Here is a 17,832-nt window from a genome sequence, read left to right as displayed (position 1 = left end):
GCTGCACAGTTTCGGAACGACCTAGATAATCTCCCTATTATGGCCAGAAGATCTGTTGTACCGGAAGTAACGGGACCAGAGGGCAGGGAGATGGTGCCAAATATACAAATGAGATTTGGTGAAGTAAAACACACCTGCGTATTTTGCGATGGATTCATTTCCTACGGAGAAAGAAGCATCACTCTGATCAACAGAGCTATTGACTATCATATGCAAGTTTGTCCGAAACGCCCAAAATAATAAATACTTCTTTTTTTTGTTTTGTTGCTCCTGTTGAGCTCTTTACAATGAATCGTTTTCATTGCCCCCTCCAAGAAAAACCCAAAAAAATATAAAACTGTTCCGAAAAATTCAAAAACAGTAAAAAAATGTTCAGAAAAATAAAAAAAAAAGTTCTTTTCAGAACTACCTCCCCGTTATTAAAAAATTGGTACAATATTTGGAACTGTGCCAACCTCTATTTCTCTTAGTTCGCTTCCTAGTTCGCTCGCTGGTACGCGAACTGGAAGCGAACCAAAAACAGTAAGTATAAGGGAAGGAAACACACACTTATGTTAAAAGAAAGACAGCTATAGGGGAGTAAACTAGAGATACTATTACCCATAATCCACTACTGATGATGTCACATATTACATCATTCATGACATGCTCAGTGACATCATCAGCAGAGGATTGCGGGTTTTTTGGCAACATGCCTTATCCACGGTTTAATAACGCTGCCTTTTGCTTTATATAAGTTTTCAAATTGTATGAAATATATACCAATAGGTCTTTATGAACCTTTAGGTAGTGCTTTTGTTCATGAGGTCTGGTCGCTTCCATACACATACAGATGTTTCAAAAATGATCAAGAAGTTTATCTGAATGGAGAGGAATGCACTGAGACGCCAGATCATTCACTAATGTGTAGGCACATACAGTTACACGATTCATGCAACAAACACCGACCAAATATGGCTTGCGTGTTGCAAGGCACGCCAGTTCCTGCTATCATCCCCACGTTCAAGTTGTTGGAAAATGGTAGTTATTTGATGCTCAATAATGAAGATTGTTCTGAGTTAATTAAAAAGTATTCCTTTTATCGTAACAGTAAGTGAACGGGTTATTTGCTGCAGAAATGTTCTATTTCCTCCCACACATGAACATAGGGAGTTTTCAATCTGGCCACAAATACCAACCTTGGGACACGTTTCAACGGCATGACAAGAATAAGAGCTCTTTTGTCTCAGAGAGAGGTGGCCTTGAGTTCGGCCCGTGAAACTTTCGTACTTCACATAGCGAACACCCGTACACAGGTTTGCCTTTCAATTTCAGCAACATGTTTCCGACTATCTTTAACGCATCCTCCACAAAATCCCTGGCACACTTTTTTAAAGTTGTTACCAGTGGTCTCGTGACTTCATTTGAGAAAATCTTTGGAGTCATCCCTGCTCCCTTTCATTCCATTTTCTCCACTCTGGTTCGTGGATTGCATTTTTACTTGCATTACCAGCGGACGCTCTTGTGCTTTTTTACATTTTTAAATATGGATGTCCCTCCTATGCAACCTCCGACCCTGCAGCTGCTGACACTGTTCCGCAATCGCATGCTAGAATATTATGGCACAATGCCGTTGGCGATATTAAGCACGGCATATGGATTATCTTTTCGGTTCTCCTACTTCACCTGTGTCCAGCCTGTATTTCACTGCCTGACCTGTGATTTCGATTGGGCCATTGATTTGTGTCTCTGCGGACCGGTTTCTCCTGACGTCGACTTTAATCAGCTGATGACTCCTATCATTACTCACGAGTTGATTTGTCCTGGCGAAAGGATTATGGCTGTGGCATTGATGCATGGACTACTTGGTCCCTGGAATTTACTGGCGGCAGCACAGTCTTTCTTGGAACACAGCTTTCTTGAAAACCCACCGAGCTGTCCTCTGATGGTGATAGAGGATCCGGTGCTGGGAGAGCACGTATGTTCTTTTCCGCTTTTAAATTGGATGGCTGAACTGTTTTCGGATGAAGACGGTGACTTCCTATTGGAGGCTGTTGCAGCTTATTTTGCATACACAGTTATGTCATAGACCTTTTTCATGTTTGATATGCTGAGTACTAGCATTTCATTGACAATTCATTGACTTATTTGTCAAGTTTTTATTATTTACCTTGCCTATTGGCTTAAGACTCGATAAAGTACTTGGCTGTTTTATTTTTCTTTAGCATTGAATTTTCCTAGTTTTTAATGCTTTACCTTGCGGACCGTCCACATATAAACTTGCAATCTGCTCTCATGAGATGGCACTTCTATTATCTTATTCAGTTCGTTTCCGGATCATGAGGAGGTGTCATCTAGGTCCTGGATATCTTTACACCGTGTTAAGTTAGCATGGGCTCATTACCGGTTTAAACGCCATTTTTCCTTTTTTGCAACTTCTGCACACGACACTTAGTTGTTGCTTTAGCTTTCCACCTAGTAGTTCATCGTGGTTTACATGAGAATAATATGTTATTGGTCTACTATCTGCTTTACTTGTTAAACTATATCTGTACAGCGAGTGCTAAAGTTTCAAGAACAACACGATACAGAATTGTTATGAGGTCTGATCTCCACGACTTCATACTCATAACATAAGTGCAACTTCTGCCAATTCTGGGCATGAGGCGGGTTTTATATTGCTTTGCCGAACACACATACACAACAGTTGATGCGGTTCACATGAAGAGAGAGCTGGTGTATGCTGATGTGATTCCTTCAAATCTAAGACACTAAAGTATGGACACGCCCTAAACCAACACAAAGAGACCTTCTTAGCAAATAATATAATATGTGTATTAGGGAGGGTGAGATATAAGCAGCCGCGGGCCGTGGAGGGAGTTACGATGGGGCAGGGAGGCGGGGAGGGGGAGAAGCAGGGTGGAGCCCTCTCTACCTTGCCCCTCCCCCTCCCCGCCTCCCTGCCCCACCGTAACTCCCTCCACGGCCCGCGGCTGCTTATAAGTGTTGCTAACTCTTATTCATTTACAGCATGTTAACATACTGTCACCATTCGCTTTTTATGTACTAGTAACTATGCTGGTAATTTTGCTACTGATAATATGTGTACTTGTATTCTCCACCCTGCTTCTCCCCCTCCCCGCCTCCCTGCCTCACCGTAACTCCCTCCACGGCCCGCGGCTGCTTATAAGTGTTGCTAACTCTTATTCATTTACAGCATGTTAACATACTATCACCATTCACTTTTTATGTACTAGTAACTATGCTGGTAATTTTGCTACTGATAATATGTGTACTTTTATTATCTAAGGTACTACGCCTGAGAAGACGGCATTAGTAAATAAACATTTCAAATACACATGTGTTCTTCTTAACTCCATGTTCTGGTTTCTAAGAAATATATAACGACCGACTGTTCATGAGTTCCACGTATCCTGAGGTACTATAAGTTCATATTCTGGATTGTCTAAACATTGAGAGTTTGTTATATCCAATGTGACACTGTACCTAGCTTGCTAAATAGTTTTTGATTACTAACGTGAGTTTTGGGACACCCTAATTCGCCGAGGTTCCAATCCTCTGTCCACAGTTCTGTGTGAGAACAGAAACCCTGCGACAGGGGCACCCCCGACCCTTGCTGGAGCTTCATCACACTTGCGATACAACTCCAGCAATGCGCCACCTTTACGGCACAGATACATCACGCATCTGTGCTGTTTTTGCCCCATGATGCGCCGCATTGTAAATGCAGCACACCATAGGTGACGGAACAGCGGCACAGAATGACTAACACATCCCTGGTGATGCGCCAGTCATCATAAATCTATCCCTATGCTTCTTATCTTGTTAGAGATGAACCGCCATATGTATCATCAAAGTTATTTGCATTTCCTAAATAGCGAACTTTAAGGAATAAATAGCGATTCTTTACCATTCCTAGTTTGCGATGAGCTATTTGCTAATTAGCCGAATGTAGCCCAATGAAGCCCAATGTAGCCCAATGTAGCCCAAAGATGGCCGCCAGACACACAAAAAAACAAATGTAGCCCAAATATCAGCCAGATGTAGCCCAACTATAGCCCAGTGACAGAATGACCAATCAGCTTCGCAAACCTCCGTTACGCGAAGCGGAGCGCTGTTACAGATATATATCTTTTTTTGAACGTTAATTTCTCAAAATCCACTGGAGCACATATATTGAGACCTAGCAAAGGCACATCGGGCTACCAGTCCCTAATATTTTGCCAAGTTTCGTGCAAATCCATTCAGCCGTTCAATTATTATTTTTATTATTTTTTTTTGCCCCGCGGGGCCCTTTTAAAACCTCCACATCAAACCTAGGGGGTCAGCGAGGATCTACTATGCCCCCTTATAGTTATTTCCCCCTTTGTTTTGACCTCCTCTTGTCTCTCGATCCTACCGAGAGACAAGATGGCGGCCGCTACGGACTGTTTGGAATGTTGACAGACGCCGGAGAACCAATCAGCTTCGCTTCACAAAGCTCCGTTGCGCGAAAAGTCCGCGAACCAGAGCGCTAACCGGTCCGCTGTTACAGATATATATCTTTTTTTAAACGTTAATTTCTCAAAATCCACTGGAGCACATATATTGAGACCTACAAAAGGCACATCGGGCTACCAGTCCCTACAATTTTGCCAAGTTTCGTGCAAATCCATTCAGCCGTTCGGGCTAAAAGTGAGGCCAACCGCCCTATGGAAAACTCAATGTTAAAAACACGTTTTGGGACCCCCCTTTTTTCTCGGCCCCCACTGGACGAACCCCCCCCAAATTTTCAAGGGCTGCTCAGAAACAAAATTTCCTGAAAATTTCAGCCGATTCCGTCCACAAACGCCAAAGTTATTAGACATAGAATTTTCAAAAAACCCATAGAGAAAAAATCCTAACTATATATACCTACTGGCGACCGCCAGTAGGTAATATATATATATATATATATATATATATATATATATATATATATATATATATATACCTATATATATATATATATGGATATAGGTATACTATATCCCAGTAAGGGGTGCTTACACCACCTTACCCAATCTGCAAGTGCAGACCTGTGGTGCCATTTTGGAAGGCTGTCCAGGGGTTGCATAATAAATGCTTCAGCCCCTGGTAGGCCTCTGGTGTACCTATGCCCTGGGTACCTAAGGTACCATATAGAGGGACTCACAAGGGTAACCCAGTACCCAATCTAGTATGTACCTAGAGTACATGGTATCAATTTAGAGAGAGAACAGCTAGGCTGTGGTCCTGATTAGCAGGGCCACAGCCAAACTATAGTCGAAAAACCAGTGAAGCACAGCAAAAATTGTGGGTAACGATAGGAAGCAGATTCTACTCTCCTACATTTTGTTCCCTGGATGTACCTCCATATCTTTAATTGCACGTTTAAGGATTTGATTGGTGAAGTCTGTGTTGCAACTTAGTAGAGTATTTAAATGGGGTAATTGCTTGGATTTTTGTGACATGCAACACGGAGAAGGGGAAGTGGCAGCAGAACTCATGCTATGCTGTCCTATGCATTTATAAAGTGCATGGCTAGACAACGAGCTTCCCAGCACTGAAATCATGTCCTTCATATACCCAGCACAGTAGATAGATCACTCAAAGAGATGAGTTTTGAGAACCTTCCTGAATTTGATTTCATCATTGGGCAATCTTAAAGATGAAGGAAGAGAGTTCCAAAGCTTAGCCGCCAGAGAGGGAGAGGAACCACCACTACTTATAACTTTCTTGATTTGAGGTACCAAGAAAAGCCTCTGATCTGCAGAACAAAGTGAACTTTTGGGAAGGTAAGGGGTCAACAGCCCGTGAATTAAAGGGAAACTTTTATTGTGCATCATTTTATGGGCCAGGTAGAGGGACTTACATTTTTTTTATTATATATGGGCAGCCAATGCAGAGGAAAGGGGAAAAGAGACCAAATGGTGCCTTGTTATTTTCAACAAAACATGATCTGCACCATTCTGCACTATCTGTAAGTGATTGACCATGTGCTGAGGGTTTGAATTTCTGTAGTCAAGGCGGGACAAGATGACGCCTGGGACTACAGTTCTTCGCGTGGCATGGGCAGCCAGCTCAAGATTTTCCTTAGAGCCCAGAGCAAGCAGAAGTAGGAGGCAGCAAGTTTTTTTTACTTAGCTTCCATAGTGAGATGACTGTCTATCCAAATGTCCATACTTTTAATTTCAGTTTTAGTTGGGGGACGTTCACCTAAATAGTAGGGCCAATGGAGTTCAGACCAGAGAGTGGGAGTATTCAAGACTGCCAAAACCTCTGTTTTGTTTCCATTGAGCTTTAAGTTACTCCTGGTCAGCCTATTAGTAACCTCTAATAGGCAGGCATTAAGTTTGGAGGAAAGTACTCCTGTATTAGATGAAACTCATCAAGGTATGTACCTGAGATCAGAGCAAGCATGTGGGATGTACTGTAAGCATAAATTAATAACATTGTATCTAACCCGCACAGGGTTTGTTTTTCACTTTAGATCATAGTGTAGATAAATTCCAAGCCCACAAAGAAGCAGCAATGCTTTGGGTATCTTGTTTGAATTTTGCATTCTGCCATTGGGTGGGTAGTTAAGCTTCAAAGCCATGAGATATAATTAGTTTTAATTCAGAGGTATTTGCAATGGTGCCTATTGGAATACTGACGGTAAGCTGACATAGCATGTGCCACATAAATAGTTAACCCGCAGTGGAGTTTTTCATATTTATTTATTTATTTATTTATTTATTTTAAGGTTTTGTAGAGCGCGTAGTAATCCTAGAGCATCCCAGCGCTAGAACCTGAACTCAGGGGGGGCTAGCAGCGGAGGGGGTTAAGGGTCAATGGAAAAGAAGGGTCTTCAGTGCCTTCCTGAACTGGAGGAGATTGGGTTTGGTTCTCAGTCTCCGGGGGAGGTTGTTCCAGTGTTTGGCCGTGTGGACTGAGAAGCGGCGTCCTCCGGACCGGGCTTTTTTGACTCTGGGGACAGTAATGAAGTTCTCTCCGCTTGAACGGAGGGCCCTACTCGCTTTGTAAGGGATGATGAATTCCTTGAGGAGGGGCGGGCCTTTGTTATGGAGAGTCTTATGGGCCAGACAGAGGGCCTTGAAAGCAACCCTTTCTCTGACTGGGAGCCAATGGAGGAGCTTCAAGGCTGGTTTTGCCGAGGATCTGGCGGGGGTGTCGGTGAGTAGGCGGGCCGCGGCGTTTTGAATTTTCTGCAGGGTATTGAGTGTAGTTTCAGGGGCACCCAGGTAAATTGCATTACTGTAGTCAAGCCTCGCCACGATGAGGCCCTGAATCAGTAGTTTTTTGGAGGTGGCGGGAAGCAGGGGGAAGACCTTTCTGCAGGCCCTGAGAAGTCCGAAACAGATGCCTGCCGTCTTTTTTGCCTGTGTTTTAAAGCTCAGGTCCTTATCGAGCCATATGCCCAGGCTCTTGACCTCCTCCTTGGGTGCAGGGGGGTCACCTAGGCAGTCGGGCCAGATGTGGGGCGGCAGGGAGGGCCCTTTGTGTCCGAGCAGCAGAATCTCGGTCTTGGCCCCATTTAATTTCAGTGCTGAGGAGTTCATCCAGCTGTGGATTTCAGTGAGACAGCTGTGAAGGTCAGAGGGAGATTGGTGCGGATGTGAGAGGGTTACCACCAGCTGGGTGTCGTCGGCGTAACTGATGATCGAGACGCCGAACGGGCTGACCAGTTTCTCCAGCGGGGACATATACACGTTGAACAACGTGGGGCTAAGGGATGAGCCCTGCGGTACTCCACAGCGGAGGGGGATTGCGGGGGAATGGCTGTCGTTCTCCCAGACTTGAAAGGAGTGATCCTCTAGGAAAGAATTTAGCCACTTCAAGGCCGTGCCCCTTACTCCGATATCTCCCAGTCGTTGGATTAGGGTGTGGTGGCTCACAGTGTCGAAGGCCGCACTGAGGTCCAGGAGGATCACTGCCACTGATCCTCCTGTGTCCAGAATGCTTCTGGCCTTCTCCACTGCTGCCAGGAGGGCGGTGTCGGTGCCCTGGCCTGGCCGGAACCCTGTCTGGGAGGTCCCGAGTAAGTTGTTGCTCTCGAGAAATAGTGATAGTTTTTTATTCACTAGATTCTCCGTGATCTTACTGTTTCCTGGGAGGAGGGAGATGGGTCTGTAGTTGGCTAGGTCCTGGGGGTCTAGAGAGGGTTTCTTTAGGAGGCCTTTGACCACTGCCGCTTTCCAGCTGGGAGGTCCTAGGCCCTGCGAAAGGGAGGAGTTGATGAGGGACGTAAGGGGGGGGGATGATGGTGCTGGACACTTTTTTCAGATACCGGAGAGGGGCGGGGTCGCGAGGAGAGCCACTTTTGATTGTGGCCAACATCGCGGCTACCTCTTCCGTGGACACTGGGCCAAAAGTGTCAAGAGAGGGTGAGGGGCCATCGGGGGAGTGAGAGAGGTGGGGGGGAAGGTTAGGGGGATCCCCGTCCATGAGGCCGGTAGCGATGGGGGGTAGGGCCGCGAGAATTTTTTGGATTTTCTCGTCAAAGAAGGTGGCAAGTTTAATACATTTGCTTTCCGCTTCTTTGGGATCCAAGGGTTTTTCTGGGGGGTCTGGGGCATGGAGGAGTTCTTTAAGAACGGCAAAGGTTTTGTGTGCCGAGCAAGAGGCGTTTTTGATTCTATCTTCGTAGAAGGTGCTTTTGGTATTGAGGAGTTCCGTTTTATACGATTTTAAGGAGGCCCGAAATAAGTCTTTTTTGTCTGCCGTTTTCTTTCCTCCATAAGCGTTCGTTTCTCTTGCATTCCTTTCGCAATAAATTTAGTTCGGGGGTGTACCAAGGGGAGGGATTGACTCTCTTGGTACGTTTAAGTGTGCTGGATTTCGGGAGGATGTCGTCCAGAGATTGGGTGATCCATGTATTGAATTCGTAGTCGGCCGTGGTAGTGTCTTGAGAGGGGGAGGGGGTAGCTTCACTTAGTTTGGCTGCCCATTCATCTGGGACCAGTTTGTGCCAGCGTCTGGTGTGGGTTCTGATTTTGGGAGGTTGAGGTGGCGGGATGTTAATGTGCCATTCAACGGGGACCAGGAAGTGGACGGTCCAAGGGAGGGGGACGTGAGGGCAAGTATTTAGCTCTTGGATGTTAGTAAATATGGGATCGAGTAGCTGTCCTCTGTCGTGAGTAGCCTGTGGGTTTTTTAGGCCGAGGCCAGTGGAGGTGATATCCTGCAGCAGTTCTGCAGCCAGTTTGTCGACCGGGTCCAGGAAATGGATATTGAGGTCCCCCAGTAAGAGAAAGTTGGAGGAAGTAGGGCATGCAATGGTGATGTGGTCGATGAGATTGCTAGGAAATTCGGCTAGTGGGCCAGGGGGGCGATATACAAGCAGACCCGACAAAGATGTTACTGGGGAGATTTGGATGGAGAAGTGGCAGCTTTCACAGCCTTTGATGTTGCCATCAAAGATTCTGCAGGTGAAGACGTCCTTGAATATTATGGCTAGGCCGCCTCCTCTGCCCACTGGTCTGTTCAGTTGGCAGATTTGATAGCCAGGGGGGAGTGCGAGGACTATGTCCGGGCCATTGTTGGGAGTAAGCCATGTTTCAGTGAGAAACAGAATCTCCATAGCGTGGTTTTGGATCAGAAGGTTGATTTCATGCGCGTGTTTAGCCAGCGACCTGCAGTTGAGGAGGCCTAGTTGAGGTCCTCCGGGTACCGCGTCTGTGCCAGGAGGATTGCAGAGACTGCAGCTGGTGAATGGGTAGTCGCCCGTATGGGTGTAATTACAAGAAGGGTGGTTTTGTGTGTTTAGGGCCAGAAGCCTATCCCGGGAGTAGGTCGGGCAGTTCAAGGCAGAAAAGGGCAGAGTAACTGGGCCCGGGTCCGGCTGGGCCCGGACGGGCCCAGACGGGCTTGCCTTTGGCGCGCCTTCGGCGCGCTGACGGCGCGCCCGCTGCGCCCGTCCGCTGCGCTGCCTGAACTGACACATGATTTAAGGAGGGCGTTTAGGGGCGTAGGAGGGGTGGGCATGGCCAACCGGAGTGGGCATGTCCCGTGGCTCCTTGCGGCTGGTTATGGCGGCGTGCGAGCGATTCCTGCCCCTGACAGCGTTAAAATCGGCTGTTTGTGAGTGACAGGTAAATGCTGGGGAGTGGGCGCCAAGTGGTATTTAAAATCAGATAACAAGTTAAAAGCAGTAGATTACAATTTTTTACTCAAGCGTGACTCCCGGCTTTCCGCCTCAGGAGATTCAGGTACATATGCTTCAGAAGACTGATTAAGTAATAGAGTCTGCAAAGAAGTGGCAAACCGATATTGTTAGATTGACTTGAAGGATTTTGGGGCTTTTTTTCACCTCTCTCAAAGAGTTACTAGTCGAAATTAGGCCTTGTACTAGCAGTTACTGTTAAGTCATGTCACAAAACAGAGGGGCATATTCTTAAGAACGTGTCATAACCATCGCAAAAGTAACTTAACGCAACTTCCAACATCCCAGCCTATCATGTGAAAATAACACAGTGTTAATGAAGCATTCTCAACACGGTGGCAACATGCGATATTCCCCAGATAACGCATTAACTGACAGCGTTAAAATCAACACCACGCCGCAAAAATGTGACACGCAAATGCAAAAAAAGCTGCAATGAGGCCAATTGCGATACAAAAATCAGCAAAAACCAGCTACAGGCCTGCAATTCACACGTGTCAGGCAGGAAAAAACCCCATAAAACTTGAAAAAAAACTGCCAAACAAATGCCAAACAACAGCGAAGCACAAAGGATGTTGCCGGAGCAAGTACGGTGGAGAACCAGAACCCCACAAAACCCCCGGAGGACCTGCCTGGGACCTCGGGTCAAGGAAGGCCAAGGAGAAGAAGAGTAGGAAGAAGAGCTTCAGTCCACAGGAAAACAAAATCCTGATAACGGAGGTGGTCGAACACAATCAACAACTGTTCGTCACCTCCACTGTGTCATTGGCAACAAAAAATGGACTATGTCAGTCCATCGTGGACAAGGTGAATGCAGTCAGAGTGCTGAAGAGGGCAATGGAAGAGGTCAAGAGGCACAGGAATGATGTCAAGTGCAAAACCAAGCTGAAACTCACCAACAACCGGAAGGCAACAATGCAGACTGGAAGTGGGAGTCCAGCGCCACAGGAGGAGCTGGACGACATGGTAGAAATGGTGTCCACAGTCATCAGTGGGGAAACGGTGTCTGGAGTCGGGGACCGTACACTGCTCAACATGACCATACACAACAGCACCAGGGTGAGTAACGACCAGGGACTGGGGGGACAGGGGGAGTTGGCCACAATGGCACACATGCACAATTGAGCTGAGCACTTCTGTGGACAAACCATGCCTCAGTCCCCAACTCCCACCAAGAGACCAATGTACCCAAGTATGCAACATCTCAGCACTGTAAAAGCACAGAAAGCAAAGGCACATCACAGAAAAGGGATAAGGGGCAGCAAGACAGAGCAGCAGGGGCCACACCCCCAGAATGCAGCACACACACATAAAATGCAGAGCACATCAACACTGACAACAATGTGGCACAAGCCACAACACGTCCACCACAGAACACAGGACACAACTGGTGCCGACTGGGTGTAGACACTGGCCAATCACAAGTGGCATTGCAGGGAAATGTGAGATGATATTGTACAAGTACAAACACGTCTGTTGTCGAAATGTCCACTGTCCCCCATCAAATAGGCAGCTCCTCCCAAACAGCCACGATGTATACAGTTATGGAGTCTGTATGTAAACATGGACAATGCGACAACACACATGTGAACACATTATTAAACTGCATCTCCCCTTAACAGTGCAGAGGGACAATCAACACCTCCTGCAGAGCAGCCCGAACCTCTCTTCTCCGATGACAAAGAGGACCACTACAGTTTTGACTCGGACGCCCTCCAACCTCCAGGAGCAGGGCAGCCCAGCTGCAACGAGGATACCCCACCCCCTGCACAGACCACACAGCAGGCAGTACCCACCACCACAGCTGCCTCCCAGGACCCTCACAAAGAACACATGGCCTTTCAACGCCATGTGTTGGCATGCCAAGAGCAGCTGGCTGAACAGGTGCGGGTGGGCTTCAACCGTATGGCAGACAAACTAAATGCCATACGTGGGAGTCTTTGTCCCACCAGGGACCACTCACAGTCGCTAACCGACACCCACAGTCCGCTCCATGCTCTCCAATGAACAATGGCTGACATCACCAGAGTCCTGACTCAGAGACAAGAACGGCTGTCTAGTCAGAGTGGCTCCAGTGAGCTTGCCCGGGAGGTGGGAATCATGCGGAGGCTCATGGAGACCATGGAGCGGGCCAATGCGGAATGAGTGGCTGCTACAGCTGCACACCAGCGAGTGGTAGCTGCGTTCCTCAGTGACCAAAAATCCTCCTCATGGCATTGCTGCCACAAGACCTGGCGCTGATGCCTGCTGCTGCTACCACTACATCCACATCTCCGCCCCCTGAAGTGTCAGTGCCACACAGTGCAGCAGACATTCCACCTCCGGTCCCTGAGGTGAGACTGCCACACTGTGCTGGAGCTATAACACCACCACCCACATGTGAGGCACATGAAACAGCAGTGGACGAAGATGCGAATGAAACCGCCATCATGGTAAGAAGGACGCTGTAGCATTAATCTCCGCCATATGACCGGTTTCAGCTTGGTTCTGCCTCTGCATCATCACCTTCCACTGTCCCCCGATGCACTCTGCGACACTCACCTTGGACCTCGCAATGAACTGCCATATTCTGTTTGATCGCCAATGACACAGCAAACGGACTGCGGACCGAACTCTTCATCTTCTTTTGGACTTGTCATTCCCCAAAGGACTCTGGCTGGCCTTCCAGGGGCCAACATTGTAAAGTGGGGTTTGCATGGCCCTGTACTGCTCCAGATGCAACACTCCACTGAATGTGCATTAAACATTCCGAATCACACAGATGTGTCGTGTCTATGGTCTTTCAAATGTGGTAGTATTGATGAAGGTAGGGTCAGTGTATTCCTCTTACGTCCATGTGGCTTATTTCGTTGGACTTGGGTCACAGGGTGACACATTGCCGAAAGTTGTTCAGGTGGTGCTGACGTAAGAACAGCGGCACACGCATTTGTTACTTCCTTGTCCAGCCCCAGACAGAACAACACCCAGGTCATTGTTCAAACCCTTATGCTGGACTGGCATACGTGAGGCCAGCCAACTACGCTTACACACACAGGGAGGGTCAACAACGCTACATGTGCCAGGACTTCCCTTAGTGTTCTGCTGCTCACAGGTCTAGTTGTCAGCATGCCACAGCCATTCCCTCATGGCTGGTGTACACCCACTGCTCTCTTGATAGAGCGTCTACCAGCGTATGCTTACACTGATGGTGTTTGCTATCGAAGGAGGTACCACTGTACCAGATAACTGGAACAAGGCCTGCAGCTCCTGCCACGTGAGACACAAAATATGACGCCATCAGGTTATGATCACGGCCGCCTGAGTTACTACTGACTCTGTCCCAGTGGCGTAGTGAGGGTCCTAATGCGAACAGGAATTAGGGGCTCCAACACCCCAGATGGTATTAAAAAATCACCTATAATTGGGCAACACTGCAGTGGCCACAGTGCCACTGCACCTGCTGCACTATTGACAGCTATTCGCCCTGCTCTGTCTAGCTATCCGGAAACACAGGCATGCAATGACTGACTCTTTCCCAGCCCTATCACCCTGTAAAAGGCTTGCCATCGACTATTGGCAAGAAGGGAAGTCCGCTTCCAGTGCCTACCTCCTGGCCCTGTCAGGAACCCTCATTCTCTGTTTCCCACCCGTCTGTAGCCGCATTGCTTTTACATTCAATGTAATATCATTTTTATATAGCGCTTTACAGGCACTTCTGCCATTTTGAAGTTCTGTAATTATCAGGCTGTACTATTAAACTGGTTGTTAAAGTACCGCTTCTCGGCTTTCAGAAGGTCAGGGTTGTGTTTAAGATGATCAGACTGCATATGTGATACAATTTAAAACGTGGAGGTGGGCAGTGGGCACTTATTATGATTAAGTCGTGTTGTAGGGTGTTATGTTCCATGGGCTTTCCTGGGGATTGCTGAAGCATGTTGGTTCTACTGTAGTCTGTTACCAGGCAATGTCAGGCCTAGACAGGCTGTAATAAATTAAACCTCTTGAGTGCAGTGCAGTGAAGGGTGAGTGATGTCTGTGTGAGTGCAGGTTGAGCAGTGTGCCTGTGTGAGTTTAGGGTGAGTGATGTGGATGGGTGAATGCAGGCTTAGTGATGTGTCATGGAAGGGTGAGTATTGGGTCTATGAGTGCAGGGTGAGTAGTGTGCCTATGTGAATGCAGGGAGAGTGATGACTGTGCGTGCAGAGACTTGTCTGGCTACTCCCAGAGTTGTGTTTGCCAAGCCACCTCTTTCTCAAATTTGCTTGAGGATGCACCATAGGCACACTTTTTTCAAACTTTTCTCGGGGACAATACCCCCCGAACCTCCCAAAGGAGGTTCCGGCTCGTTCGCTACGCTCGCTCACCAAAGTGCAGTATTTACGCCTCACCACTTTCAAATGTCACCAGCCGCCACTGCATGTAGGTGTGATAGTAAGAGCGAAAATCCAGCAAAGACCTTGATGTTTTTTGTCATCACTGCGAGGAGGGAGAGGCTAAATTAAGCTGGGACCCAAAAACGCAGAGTGTGAATGAATAAGAAAGGATGGATGGGGAGGTGGAGGTGGAGGAGCATTGAAGAGTTTATAATTGAAAGATGTCCTAGTCCATTGATGAGGCTACTATCCTCTGTGTTTCACGTATCTCTGTTTGTTTCCAGCGGATTCGTTACTCAGCTGGGACAATATGGCAGGCAAGGAAGATGGTCCTCTCAACTCCAGCGAGTGAGTATTGAAGTGAAAGAATACTGAAGGGCAGGACTTCATAAATGTGGGCTCAGCATGCCAGCGGAGGCATATCTGGTGCAAACTGGGAACAACTGACAAACTATGGACCGGCGCGCTCACAGAATTTATGAAATATAGATACTTTTGTATAGACAGAGTAGACAGACTGGATATACTGTACCTGATTGTCTAGAGGGAGTCTGATGCTAGATGTTAATATTCCTATTTATACAAACTATTATGCGAGACGTACTGGTATTCTTGTTATACAGATAATTCCATTAGATATACTGAAGCTAGTTACTACTTGTTTCTATTTTGCAATCATTTCACTAGATTTAGTTCCTTGATTGTACAAATAATGGCAAAAAGCACTCTAGAGCTGCTTGTTACCAAGCAGCACGATATAACAGATTCCTATTTGTTTCCATCTTTCACGGGCTATATAGCAAAATATTCAGTAGCTTTCTTCTGCTATGCTTCCCAGCCATAATCCTGGATTTGTGGTATGAATTCTAAAGCAATTGTGAATTTATTTCAATGGTTCGATTCATTCTGCAAGTGTAATTTTTTGATTTTTGTGAATGAGACTGAGCCACATATATTGGTGCTTCCTGTTTTCGACTCTGTGCAAAATATAAAATTGTGACACAAAACTGCCTTTGAGTAACGAACACAATACGGCGAAATCCAATCCAAATCAGACCTTACAGGTTCAGTTCCTGCATACACCCTAGAGGACATCAACAAGTCCTACATGTCAGAGCTGTGACTCTGACACCATCCAAGTCTAACCTGAAGCAGTCACAACTGCCACCAGAAGCGTTTCTGTGCCTTATTAGGTCACAATCCTGCTTAGCGGTGATCTGAAGAGTTATGAGTAAGCTAATAACAGGAATGTTAGCCATAATTGCATAGGCCATCAAGGTCCAGTGTGGACTTATTTTTTTTAAAGAGAAGAAACGACCATACTTATTACTTGATCTGGAGCCTTTCTTTTAGATAAAGACAACTGTAATCCCTCCAACTGAACAGGGCCCAAACAATGATGACACTTGTGTAGCCCAACATAGAGGGTGAATCTTTAAGCGTTATAGTAGATTAGGACGGACAGTGTTGAGAAGAAATGTCAATGGAAGTATAGAGACCTCGAGCCTTGAGGCTCATGAAGAAAATATCAGAGGTTAGCCCCTTTTCTTAAACACTCCCACTCATAATTTGCAAAGTATAAGGAGGGGAGTGAAGAAGATCTCTTGTTAAATATCTATGAGAATATTCACTCTGATCGTATCTGATTTTGCTTTTAAGTTAGCATGGGGCAGTTTTGTAGAGACACAAAGGGACATGTTTACAAGGGGCTATCCCCACCAGAACGTCACTTTTTTTGATGTCCTGGTGGCGCTAACCCCTTCGCCTTATTTACAAGGCTGATTCTAATAAGGTGCTAACAAGGGAATTTTTTTTCAAGATTAAATCACAGATGATCGATCATTCATACTTTTTTACTTCTGATCTACTTAATTGAATTAAAACCTGCTGATGTTATCAGTTGTCACATTAATTAAGACATTGTACACAAAATACTCAAAGATAAGAAAAAGCTACACGGTTATTGAGTTGATAAAGTAATATCTCTTTATATAAATTTGTTTAAGAAGGGTACTTTTCACAATAAGAAAAATTCATCAAGAACAAATGGACTGGAAAAAATGAATTGTTTGTCACGTCCACTTGCGTTGTCGTCCACTCTTAGAAAGTTTTAAACATTAAATCTTGCAGAACTTGAGGCAATGATTCTTATGACTAAGTTCTTTCAACAAAAAGGATGTGGACAAAAAAGTCGACGTTTCGGCCTTATGATGGTTAAATCCTTAAGGCCATCCTCAGGACAATTCAGTCTTTTGAGAGTAGAGACCCCCTGCGAAAGATACAATAATCATTTTGTTACCTTCCATCAATGAAAATTAAAAACTTTGAACCGTGTGCTTATAAAGCTGTGTAGCGCTATCTAATACAAATGTACTACTTCACTTGCATTAGCAAAAAGATAATTTGATGGAGCAATTTGTAGTTAACTGAACTCCACATTTTGAAACTAAAATTGACACATTAATAAACATGAAATTTGAGGCCTTTCCTAGCATGTTTATCTATATTACACAGTAACTTTGTAATATCCATCTTGATTTTATGAATCCTTAACATATCTTGTGGTCCAAAACATGTATTAGTTAAAAACATTTCTTCCACACATGCCACTTGTGGCCTTCTATTCTTGACTGTTACTGATGTCTGTTTGTTGGGTACTTAAGGGACAACCTGAGAATCTATATCAGTGTCTTAATATTTTTACACCTCGAGTACCTGAATATTGTCTTGGTCCTTATAATTCTCAGTGAATAATCTTGACTGGAAGGAACTGACAACCTGTCATAGACAATAGAATCTTGTTGCAATAATATGTTTTGAGAAAAAGTCGTTATCATTATGCTTATTTAGCAATATCTTCGAATTACCTGCTAGTTGAGAATAATGAATAAATCAAGGGAATGCGACTAGTGGGTTCAAACCGCGTCTCAACAGCGTATCTAGAAAAAGGGGAAGGGGGAACTGTAATGTTTGTGTGACTTCACATTTAGCATTCAGCTACTTATCTCTGATTTTACAAAAGTGTCTTGGTATTGGAGTATTATATACAATAGTGCACATTTAGCATTTAGCTACTTGTCTCTGATTTACAGAAGTGTCTTGGTATTAGCGTGTTATATACAATAATGCAACATATTTAGATAAGAAAAAACTATCCTCATTTGTTACATGTGTTTGGCCTCAATTGGTAAAAACTGTTCGTTTAGTGGTTGGCTTAAGACCAAGACTTTCATAAAACGCCTTGTTTTAGTTTAGACCAAAATTTACCTGCTTTTAAAGGAATTTATCACTTAGGCAGATAGTGGAAACGGTGTG

The 17,832-nt window shown here is 45.5% G+C and overlaps 1 protein-coding gene across 1 annotated transcript in view; it reads left to right on the top strand.

The window, feature by feature from the left end:
- LOC144784026 (syntaxin-binding protein 4-like) overlaps positions 1-17,832 on the top strand; it is a 1,158,996-nt gene that overhangs the window by 1,109,579 nt on the left and 31,585 nt on the right. The window contains exon 24 of the mRNA XM_078662726.1: positions 14,802-14,865. Within this exon, the coding sequence (XP_078518852.1) occupies positions 14,802-14,865 (64 nt within the window). The remainder of the gene's footprint in view (positions 1-14,801; positions 14,866-17,832) is intronic.

The sequence above is a fragment of the Lissotriton helveticus genome, chromosome 10 (genome assembly GCF_964261635.1).
Source record: "Lissotriton helveticus chromosome 10, aLisHel1.1, whole genome shotgun sequence".
NCBI lineage: Eukaryota > Metazoa > Chordata > Amphibia > Caudata > Salamandridae > Lissotriton > Lissotriton helveticus.
This window is presented reverse-complemented; position numbering and strand designations above follow the sequence as displayed.